This window comes from Nematolebias whitei, chromosome 11, assembly GCF_014905685.2.
Source record: "Nematolebias whitei isolate Nwh7 chromosome 11, NemWhi1, whole genome shotgun sequence".
NCBI lineage: Eukaryota > Metazoa > Chordata > Actinopteri > Cyprinodontiformes > Rivulidae > Nematolebias > Nematolebias whitei.
The window spans coordinates 46,077,482-46,089,163 of record NC_056508.1 but is presented as its reverse complement, the minus strand read 5'-3'; the positions used below and the strand labels follow the sequence as shown (position 1 = coordinate 46,089,163).

At 40.9% G+C, this 11,682-nt stretch overlaps 2 protein-coding genes across 2 annotated transcripts in view; both read right to left on the bottom strand.

Moving 5' to 3' along the window:
• The window catches only part of ap4b1 (adaptor related protein complex 4 subunit beta 1), a 16,287-nt gene extending 9,490 nt beyond the window's left edge, over positions 1-6,797 (bottom strand). Inside the window, exons 1-7 of the mRNA XM_037684551.1 lie at positions 6,685-6,797; positions 4,650-4,874; positions 4,441-4,571; positions 3,850-3,997; positions 1,317-1,602; positions 1,044-1,142; positions 53-164 (exon numbers count right to left, since the gene is read on the bottom strand). Of these exons, the coding sequence (XP_037540479.1) occupies positions 53-164; positions 1,044-1,142; positions 1,317-1,602; positions 3,850-3,997; positions 4,441-4,571; positions 4,650-4,874; positions 6,685-6,797 (1,114 nt within the window). The remainder of the gene's footprint in view (positions 1-52; positions 165-1,043; positions 1,143-1,316; positions 1,603-3,849; positions 3,998-4,440; positions 4,572-4,649; positions 4,875-6,684) is intronic.
• Positions 6,798-8,408: 1,611 nt separating this feature from the next.
• Positions 8,409-11,682, bottom strand: part of sephs3 (selenophosphate synthetase 3) — a 6,854-nt gene continuing 3,580 nt past the window's right edge. Inside the window, exons 5-8 of the mRNA XM_037684420.1 lie at positions 10,879-10,969; positions 9,955-10,054; positions 9,637-9,849; positions 8,409-9,054 (exon numbers count right to left, since the gene is read on the bottom strand). Coding sequence (XP_037540348.1) covers positions 8,810-9,054; positions 9,637-9,849; positions 9,955-10,054; positions 10,879-10,969 — 649 coding nt within the window. The 3' untranslated portion in view covers positions 8,409-8,809. The remainder of the gene's footprint in view (positions 9,055-9,636; positions 9,850-9,954; positions 10,055-10,878; positions 10,970-11,682) is intronic.

Below are 11,682 nucleotides of genomic sequence, written 5' to 3'. Positions count from 1 at the left end.
GTGTGTGTGTGTGTGTGTGTGTGTGTGTGTGTGTGTGTGTGTGTGTGCGCACCGATGGCAGAGATCGCAGCCTGAGCCGTGTCAGTGTTGACGTCAGTGCAGTATCCCTTCAGCTCATCCAGCAGCATCACAACGTTCTCATCGTTAACCAGCTCGACCATCACCTGCAAACAGATTTATGTGCAAAAGTCTTCATCCACACGGAATTGATCTTAAAGTGGTCTCGATCAACAGCCCTCCAAGCTTTCTGAAAATCTTAAGTTTTGCTTTTAAACTTTGATTTTCTCTCATTTCTCAGTCGTCGTATCAGACTATCGTCAGAGGAATTTTTTTTTGTCAAATGATTTAATTCTGACCTCTGAATCCCTCGAACATAAAAAGGTTTTCTAAACTTAGTAAAGAACCAACTTTACGCTGGGTCTTTAGGTCAGAATCTCACCGGACTGGGACTGGTGAAAACTAGAAAGAAAGCAAGAAAATAAATTATCCTTCGCAGTTTCTCTAAATTCTCAGTCCAGTCCTGACGCTTTTTCTTACCTCCAATTGTCTTAACTTATTGAAAGACACTGAGATATAGCAAACATCTGGCTAACAGCTGTTTGGGAAGCTCTCCAAAATAATATTTCTTGTCCGTCAAACGGTTACCTTTGGTATTTTTTCATTGATTTAGCAAAAAAACTGGTAACAAATTGTCTTTGTAACAGGTTGCGGTAAACAAAGAGCCTAAAAATATAATTTAATTTTGTTTTTCCTATGAAATTGGAGTTGCGTGGCTCATCCCTTGAGTTCAGGAACCTTTTTATGCCCAAGTGACTCAAAGGTCGGAGTTCAGTGGCCAAATAAACAAACATTCGTCTAAAAATGTTCTGGGCAGGAAACGAGTGATGAAGCAGCCAAAAGCTCAAAGAAAAACTGTCCAAGTCTTTCAGAAAGTCTGAAAAAGTTTTGTCTATTTGGAAGAAGAAGATAAAGACACGAGGAGCGCATTAAGACTTTTAAACAAAAGTTGAAATGAAACAGACAGAATGGCGAACATCCTCCACCTGCATCTTCCTCTGCTTGATGAAGGCCGGCTCAGCGTAGCCACAGAAGAAACGTTTGTAGTGCTCCCCCAACAGGCCAGGGGCCGACCGCAGCAGCAACTGCAACCACAAAAACCTTTTCATCAAACTGTGGTTATGAGCTCAGCAGAAGAGTAAAAAAGCATCAGAACACCCCTCAAATCGTTCCAGATCTTTGGAAAGCTGCTACTGATTGAGTGTCGCTGCTCGCGAGTAAAATTTAAAGTAACGAGGACTGAATAAGGTTTTGTGTACCTGAATGTGGCAGAGGGCCGTAAACCTCATCTCCCTGGAGCTGCTCCCGCAGGCGGCCAGCAGGGGGCCACGTGCTCGGTCCAGAGCTGCCAGACTGACAGCAGGAAGGTCAGAGCTGAGGCTCAGGAAGAGGCTGAGGGTAGCAGCCATGACCGGGGGGTGGGGGCTGACCAGGGAGGTGTCCAGCAGGGACAGGATGTCGAAGAGCTCATCCTCTGACTGCGGCCGGTAGCGCTGAAGAACCCTCAGAACCTCACACTGACCCCAAACATCGCACTCCTTCAACCTGACGGCGAACACAGATTCAGGGTTCAAAACACGGGAAGTTATAAAGAACCCTAAAGACGAACTGAAACACTTGAAGCTCAAAGCGTCAGCGTGGTTCAGAGTCGAGCTACATTTGGTTCAGACTGATGTTCTCAGACTGTCAGGGTCTGGTGTCCATTTACTTTATATCTTAGATCCTTATTTACTGTTTATTCTTATGCTTTATATTTTTGATATTTTTCGGAGTAACTGAGACCTTGAGTACACAATTTCATTCCACCTCATGTACCACATATGATGCGAATGACAATCAACTTAACTTGAACTTGGTAACCCTAAAAGGTCCAGTCAAAGGCGACTAGACTTCTGTTACTGAAGAGTCTTAGCTTCTCATTTCTCAGTTCAAACTGAAAAAAGAAAAGTTTAAAGCTCTTAAAATGTCACTGAGTTGCTCTGCATTTAGCTACTTTCAACTAATGGTTAGCCTTATGCTACTTTAAGCTATTAGCTAGACTTTAGTTACTTTAAGTTTTAAGCTAGCATTTTGCTACTTTGAGCTATTAGTTAGCCTTTTGCTACTTTGAAGTGATTAGCTACTGTAGTCCTTTGCTACATAGAGTTTTAGCTCATCTTTTGCTACTTCAAGCTTTTAGCTAGCCCGTGGCAACTTTTAGTTATTAAACTTTTTCTACATTAAGCTTTTAGCATGTGCTTTAATACTTTTAACTTGTATTTTAATAATTTTAACAAGACTTTTGCTACTTTGAGCTATTAGTTAGCCTTTATCTATTTTAAGCTTTCAGCATGTATTTTAATACTTTGTTTGTCTTTTGATGCTTTTAGCTAGCATTATGCTAATATGAACTATTAGCCTTTTCCTATTTTTAATTATTAGCCAACCTTTTGCCACATTGAGGTTGAGCTTATCTTTGCTACTTTTAGCTATTAGTTAGCCTTATACAGTGGTTCCTTAATTATCGCGTGTGTTTGGGACCACTCCCACCCGTGATAAATGAAAAACCGCGAAGTAGAAAAACAGTAGTCCAAGTTCAGTAAACTTTGTCATGACACGTGCCAGGCTATAATCACATTCATCACCTGTTACTCCCAATCTCCCTCCTTAAATAAACAATTTAAATGTAAATACTGTAACATTTTAAATAAACAATCCCTGCAGCATGGATTGTTTATTTAAAATGTTACAGTATTTTAGTGTGTATGTATGTATAGTGTGTATATATATATATTTTTTTTTATAGAGGCGTTTTAAACCCTGCCCACAGACTTGCAATATTCTAAAGAATATTTCTAAACTCTAAACGATCTAAAAGAGCACAGAATGTCATGATTTTAGCCCTCTGCCTCCTCTCGGCCACACTACGCTCAGCCACCTGTAAGCGTTCTTGGCCACGCCCACTTCCCCGCTCTGCATGGTGAACAGCTGATCAGCTGCAGCAGGAAGCTTATAATAATAATAATAATGTCATCACAATGTCAGCACTGTATGTTTCCATACAATGGCGAAATTAGTCTCTACATTTAACCCATCCACCACCAGGTGGTGCAGTGGGCAGCTATTGAAAGCTCCCGGGGGGCATTTTGGGGATGAGGTGTACTGCCCAGAGACGCCACGTGATGTGCAGTGACTGGGGATCGAACCTGGGACTTTTGGGTTCCAAGCCGGCTGCCCTGCCTCTACACCATCTCGGCCCCCTTATCTTGCTTTTTCTGCAGCTCTGGGCTGCACATAGATGCAGCAGGTGCTAAATAATGAAAAATAATTTATTTTAAATAAAAATTCTATGCCGATCGTGCGGCTCATCCATCAGCCAACTGTGTGCCATGTCCAATCTTATTTTGAAAAACCGCGATAGAGGGAGTCCGCGATAAACAAACAGCGAAGTAGCGAGGGACTACTACTACTTTGAGCTTTTTAGCTTGTTTTTGACTTTTAGCTTTTAGAAAGCATTTTGTCTTTTCACATGTCACACTAACTTTGGTGTTTAAACTTTTGAGGATTTTTTTGTAAACAAACTCTTCTTACTGCCACTAATTTTACTTAAACAGTTTAAAAATCAAACTTTTCAAAGTTTTTGGTCAGTGTTTTTGTTTTCTTTCACTCAGCATGAGACTTTTTGTTTTACAGGACGTTAAGCTGTTTTGAGTTATTTCCAAGCGTTTTATCTAAATATAAATACACTGAATGAAAATCCTTCAGTAGTTTTAACCGTATTTGTTTGGTCGGGTGTTGGAGCTCAGCAACAACCTGTTGAGGAGGTGATGGGTGATGGGTTTGTTAATAACGACTCCTCCTTCCTCCTTCAGGATTTCCTCCAGAGCTCTAAGGCAGTTCACCATCACCACGGGGTCCGGATCCCTGAGCAGGTTGTACAGCTCGTTCACCACCGCCGCATCTGGAAAAGTCACAGAGACGAAACTTTAAGAGCCCGTTCAACTTTGAGACAAATAAATAAACAAAGTCTACATAAAACCTGGTAAACATCTGAACAAAAATAAAATTGTTTGCAGGTTTAATTTGCCAAGTTAAGTTTAGTGTTTGTGCTGCAAAGTAAACAAAGATGCGTGCATCAAAAATAAAATAAATGAAATATTTGGAGTTTAATTTCTTAAAGATTTAATTTCAGCACGTGTCAGTTCAGAGACAGGATGTCTGAGACGCCAAAATAATTCTTCTGCATCCAAGGAGCCAATCAGTACCTCACTTCTGGAATGTTCTGGTTTGTTTTCTTAAGTAAATTCCTGCATTGTTCTCTGGTCTACTCATGCACCTTACATGCACATGAAGTTAAAAACTGAACAAGAGAGGAATAAAAGATAAAGGGAAATAAAACTCCACCTATGTCGGAGCCGGGTTGGAGATTGTGCAGCTTGGCCCAGCCGAGGACAGCCACCCGTCTCACGCAGGCTGCTCTGTCCCTCAGTCCTGCTGTCAGAGGTTGTTCCACGTACTCCACCAGACTGGGCAACCTGTCACGCACAAACACAGCCATCACAAATCCATACCAGGTCCAGCACAAGTCCAGGTCCAGGTGCATCTCTGCTCACCTGAGGTTGGTCATGCTCCTCAGAGCAAGGCTGCGGACCATGGGGTTCGGATCCTGGCAGTCCTTCCTCAGAGTGTTGATGACCAGCAGGGACAGCTCTGGGTTTAAGGTGGCGTAGGAACACAGGAAGATGTACACCAGTTTTTTCTGGACAACATCCACCGTGGCGCACGCCTTCACCATCTCACTGAAGAGGCTGGACACATCCACACCCTGTGACATCGCCCTGAGGTGGAGAGATATTTAGAGACATGTGATAAATGTAGATGTAAAACATGAAATCAAGTCTGCTGCTCTTATTGTATCGTATGGTGGAAATGTGCTAAAATCAGCATAAAGTTAAAACAAGACTAAAAATACGGGCCTGCCTGTGTTTTTGTTCATGTAGACACCAAATAAATGTAATTTTCTTCACGATGAGTCAATCTCCTGAGCAAACTGTGGCCAAATGGATGACATATTTTCAGACAGCGCTGTACTGACGAACTGCTAGTGGAGTAAGTAGAAACACGTATTTTTTCAGAAGCAGCATGCTATGCACATATTCTGCTGTCATACACACGAAGGGTTAAATAAAGCATGTGATGTGGATGACCCTCAACTACTACCACACCAAAAATGCAGCTCAATATCTGTAAATTTCACAGTGCAATTATCATTTTTATGTTTTCTCAGCTTGACTTTCATGAGGGCGGGTGATAAACAGTTGAATTTATTCTGCATTTCATTTGTCTCAATCAGGGAATGACGTCAGAATGCCACAAAAAACAAACAAACAAAAAAAAAACTGTAGGATTTGTTTAGTTTTGCTCAGTGTTGGAATCAGCCTCCCCACCATCACAGACATCTACACCTCCAGATGCAGGAAGAGGGCCACCTGCATCATGAAGGACCCCACCCACCCAGCACACACACTTTTTGCCCCACTCCCCTCAGGAAGGAGGTTGAGGAGCATTAAATGTAGAACCACTAGACTGAGGAACAGCTTCTACCCTGAGGCTGTTAGACTCATGAATCTCTAACTAGAATAATCACTGTGAAAAACCATATCATGTTGCTGCTGATCTGTTTCATGTTGCTGCTGATCTGTTTCATGTTGCTGCTGATCTGTTTCAATGTTGATGTGTTCATGCGTGCACATCTGCTCACAGACTCATGTTCATGTTTGTGCTGATGTTCAATGTTTTATGTTATGAGTGCTTAGTGTATATTTAGTTGATGTTTTTCTTAGTTCATATCTTAGATGTTATTACTGTTTTTCTTATACATTTTATTGTTGGATGTAACTGGGACCCTGTGTACATAATTTCGCTCCACCACATGTACCACATGAGGTGCGAATGACAATAAAGAAACTCTGACTCTGACCAGGCTAACGCTAACCACTATTAGCAGTAACAGCTGATAATGGATTTCTCTGCATCCTGTGCTTTTAAACAAACGGCTGCTGATGCTACTAATAGTGGTTCAGTTGCAAACTGATTAAAGTTAAAATAAAGAGTTTATTACTGAAGCTAGTGAGAGTTTTCATAGGCAAGGCAGCCATTTTGTATTTTGAGGTTGGGGCTGGTTAGGATTCTCCAACTTTCTGAGTTGGAGTCACGACTTGAAGTGACTTTTTCTGACTTTGAACTTCTGGGAACAAAGGGAAACTGCCTGATGAACCCCTCCACCAGTCGATAACATACATAAAACAAAAGATTAGCCGGGAGAAGAAACTGTCAGCTTTGTGATCAGTGGTTACACACATAGCACATCCCACAGGAGGAAACTTGTGCTCGGGGTGCCTTCTGTTTTTAATTATCTTAACTAAAAATAACAAATGCTTTTACATTGCTGATGTGTTTTGCCACTGATCCTGGTTTTAGGTTTGTGTTGTAGCAACTAGAAACAAGACATGTGTGTCTAATCGTGTATGGGGGAGTCAGTGGGGGGGCTAAAGGTGAACGTGAGGCTTCGGTCCTCTGAATATGTATTTACGGCCCTGCAGATCCAGCAGGTGAGCCAAAAAGGGGGAGTTTGAATATGTAACCCACCTGATAACCTTCAGGATGATGTTGCGGTGCCGCAACGGGTCGGACTGGATGTGTGGATTGGACAGAGCTCTCCTCAGCTCTTTCGCTGTCTCCTTGCCGCCCAGGTACGGCATGACGACCGCTGGAAAATAAACTAAATCAAAACTTCAACATCCCAACGTGACCCTTCACACCCTAAAACACTATAAAGACTAAAGCTTAAGAAATATTACAGAAAGAGACCACAAACTGGCGATTTTAATACTGCCAAGATTACAAGGAATGACTGGTTTGTTTACTTTCTAATCACTTCCGTCTTTTTCTTCTTCGTTTGTTTCGATGCTCGATTTAACCCCGCCCCCTGCTGGATGGAAGGGAACAAACTCTGTTGTGATACACCAGCTAGAAAAATACTGAATTACTCTATTAAAAGTTTTATTTTTACATTTTTGTATATTGTTTAAAAACAGGTACAAAACCATTTATTTACCTGGTAAATACGCTGGTATTGTACAACTCCTGTGCAAAAGTTTTAATCAAACAGCACTGTTACATACATACACTGTATACAGTATATGTCAAGTCAATTTTATTGAAATTCTCATCACATGTGGTACATGAGGTGGAACGAAATGATTATACAGTACTATATTCAACCCCCCTCCTATTTTCCTCCCAACCAAACTTGCTGGTCTTTAACAATTTTTCTCAATTACTGAAGCTCATTGACCAGCTGGAATTTTCCTGTTTTCTGGACACAAATTAGTAAGTGCAAAGTATAGTTTAGAAATTTGTCAGAAATTAAAGCGATCCAAACCAGTTAAATTCATGTTTATGTTATTATTTATAGGTTTTCTGTACATTCTGTTTATGGTATGAATTTAAGTTGACCGTTTTTATTTTTTAAGCAAACCTTGAGGCTATTTTAAGTTCCAGCACAAATGTTTACTGTAAATTTGCAAAAATGTCACTTTTTCCTCAGAGGACAGATTTTACTCAGAACATCAGTAAACAAAAATAAATCGCAGACAAGTTTACTTATGAGTTTATGGTCCTCTTATTTTAACATGCTGTTCATTAAGAAAAATGTATTGGTGAAAAGTGAAACAGAAAAAAGGATGTTTTAGTTGGACTAAGGTGAGTTAATAACCTCTTCAACAGATAAATGCTTAAATTTATAAAGCAAAGTTCGCATCACAAAGGGTCTGAAATTATTTATTCCTAATTCATACAGCTTTCATGCAAACTGCTGCCGCTGAATAAAATTAATGCACCAGAAGGTGACACAGATCATCGTTAATTTATAAGTTTTGTAAATTATTCTGGCTCTTAATATTTGAAGTCAAATGTGTTCTTTTTGTTAAAACAAGTAGTTTGAAAATACAAAACTTTTCTACATATTTTCAGACCTGGAATAGAAAACAAAATGTCTTTTTAAAGATTGCAAACGGGAACCTTGTATTTTGGTGGACACTGTGGTGCATATTCAAAGAATATAAAAATTATTTTTGTCTTGATTTTTATAGAAGTTAATTTGCTTAAAGGTCAAAGTTCACACAACGTTTTAACTCCAACAATTAGTCCTGAGCACGTCAGTAGCGGAGTTGTTCTTTGTTTGTTCTCGTTTGAAATAATTCAGCAGAAAATTTATTTGTTAGTAGTTCTTACACTAAAAGCTTGTTTAGGTCTGAACAGATCAGATTTGTAGTTTTCAACATAAAATAAAACACTTGCGCTGCGATCAGTCCGAGTCGATGGTTTTATTGATTGTGAAAAGCAAAAAAAAATCTACAAAAACATGCTTTAAACCTCCAGCACGGTCAGCCCAACCACTGCTCCAGACAAACATCAGCTCCACCTGGCCCCGGTCGGGGTTTAGTACGCAGAGCTTCATTATGAAGGAAAAGTGGGAGGGGCTTAGTGCTGGACAGCCAATCCGCTGCCCCGCTGATCAAAGGAAGCTGCTCAAGCCTTCCAATGAGACGAGGGCAGAGCCAGGCGCTCCACAATGTCAACAAAACATTAAAAAAATTAAATAAGTAAAAAAAAAAAAGATAAAACAGGGCGTGGCCACCCTGGATTCTTGATAACGAAGCTGAAAGGTTTGTTTGTCGACGGTACTTTTGGTCGTCTGAACGGTGCCAGACTACGACAGGCTGCTGCTCAGGTCCAGGTTGGGGGTGCTGTTCTCCTGGTTCGATGCCTGGCTGCCTCGCGGCGGCACCTCGATGATGCGAGGCTTGTCGATGATGCGAGCGCAGCGGTCGCCTTTCTCTACGATTCCAATGATCCATGCGCCGTTGGAGGAGCCTCCTGCCGCCGAGTTGTGACTCTTCATCTCCGAGCAAAACTTAGCCGCCTGCTCCCTCGGAAGACACACCAGCAGTCCACCTGGAGGGACGGAGACGAGCGGGGACAGACGGGTCAACATGTACTAATCACTTACAGTGAAGCAAAAAAAAAAAAAGGCTGTTGAGGTGGAAGAAATGGTCATTTTGTTTATTTTAACAGAAAATATGAATTTTCAAGATTCAAATCCCTCGTTGGAATGAATTTATAATTACAGGTTCTTTAATTGTAGGAAGTGAATTTATTAGTTATCTATTAATACAACGGGGGTTACGTTCCAGACATCCCCGTGATGGGTGACAATCCACAAAATAGGGATGTTATATTTATTTTAGCATTTATACATATTTTAAAGGATTTATAAACCCTTCCGACACTGTTGCAATGTTCTTAAAACTGTTCTAAACTCTCCAACGCTCTAAAAGAGCGCAGTGAAAGAGAGCAGTTACTGAGCCCCGGGGGCGGACTGGCCATCAGGAGCACTGGGATTGGGTCCATGCAAACGATACATTTGAATTTTTTAATTAGAAAACATTTCAAACCGATCAAAGAATTTGGTGCATGCAAACATAGCTGATGCTAGCTGAAGGTTTCTGCACGGCCTCACGAATACTAATCTCCTACCGGAGGTCTCGGACGATCTGCCCTGGAGCAGGCTGAACAGGTTTCCTCCGGCTTTACTGATGGCGCTCATCTTGGCGATGATCGGCAGGTTGTGGATAACGAAGGCCACCTCGTTCTTCTGCTGCGCCGCCAGGTTGTTGGCGTGTCCCAGCAAACCGAAGCCCGTCACGTCTGTCGCGGCGTGAGCCTGGTACTTGTGCATTAGGCGTGCCGCTGCAGAGAACACAGAACCCCGAGCGAGTCGGATCAGACCAACTTTATAACAACTAAGAAAACAGCTTTGATGAATGAAACACAGGGTGGGAAGGTACTCGGCACCTGTTTGGTTTAGCGTGGCCATGGAGAACATGGCCTCGTGGTACGCCTCTTTAACTTCCTCTTTGGTGACGACGAGCTTGATCTTGTTCCACCTTTCAGGCTGACGAGGCAGAAAAATAAAACAAACACGTTAAATCTCAGTTTGACTGAAAAACTAGTCTCTAAATCTAAATCAGTGACTTTAACCAAACTCAGACTGAGCTGAACACAGCACCTCAGACTGAAGAAGTCTTTCGGATGAAAGACGAAATGTTTCTACAATTTTCTTTTTTTTGAATGTCCAGAGGACCAGATTGAACGTTTTTGGATTTTTCTACCTGGATTATCAAAGCCTTCGGTGATTTAAATTACAGGCCTTTAGTCGTTCATAATAATTAAAGAGATAACCTTAATCATAACATTTTGCTAATCTCATGCAATGTTCTGAGATTTCTCAGCCAGTGGGTGTGTTGGGGATGACTCTCAGCTACTACCACACCAAATGTGAGCTCCATGTGTAAAGCTGGCTAATGTGGATTAGCTGTGGCGGCCACCTTGACTTGGACTGACCTCAATAGTTAATCAATTGTACACAAACATCCACCTGTGAGTTTCATTAAAGGTTGTCCAGTGGTTCATGGGATATTTTGCTAACAGAGTCACCCAAAACAAACAAATTCACACAATGACAGACTTCATACGTCTACCCCTGGATTAGATGGAACGTGTTTTGTTAAATTTTCTTGAGCGGATCAGAAGTTCTGAAAAGTTTACAGACTGAGACTTTACCGTAACACGACAATTAGAAAGTAAAAACAGAACAGTGAAAAGGTGAATCATTTAAAAAACAGAGTGGTTTACGTGCGAACAAACAAAAAGAAGCCGGACGACAACACAGCGGGCAGACGGCAGCGCTCCGAGTTACGTTGGAGCTGCGTCACGGACCTGTTCGAGCCACTGGTGAGCGTTCACCGCCACCTGAGTCCCCAGAGGTTTGGTCAGAACCAGGACGTCCCCCGGCACGGCGCCGTCAGGCCTGAAACACCAAAACATAAAACCACGAGTGGAAATGACTCACTGTGACGACAGAAACGAGCAGGAAGCTACGAGAAGAGAAGAAATCAGTCTTTTAAAAACTACTTTGACTTGAGAGGGGACATTTATCCCACAGTGAACATGTTAACTAGCATGTTAGTTTTAACATGCTAGTTAACATGTTAGTTTTAACATGCTAGTTAACATGTTAGTTTTAACATGCTAACTAGCATGTTAGTTAACTAAAGTGTTAACCAATATGTTAGTTAACATGTTAACCAATATGTTAGTTAACATGTTAACTAGCATGTTAGTTAACATGTTAACTAGCATGTTAGTTAACTAAAGTGTTAAACAATATGTTAGTTAACATGTTAACTAGCATGTTAGTTAACTAAAGTGTTAACCAATATGTTAGTTAACTAAAGTGTTAACTAACATGCTAGTTAACATGTTAACTAGCATGTTAGTTAACTAAAGTTTTAACCAATATGTTAGTTAACATGTTAACCAATATGTTAGTTAACATGTTAACTAGCCTGTTAGTTAACTAAAGTGTTAACCAATATGTTAGTTAAGTAAAGTGTTAACCATTATGTTAGTTAAGTAAAGTGTTAACCAATATGTTAGTTAACATGTTAACTAGCATGTTAGTTAACTAAAGTGTTAACCAATATGTTAGTTAAGTAAAGTGTTAACCAATATGTTAGTTAA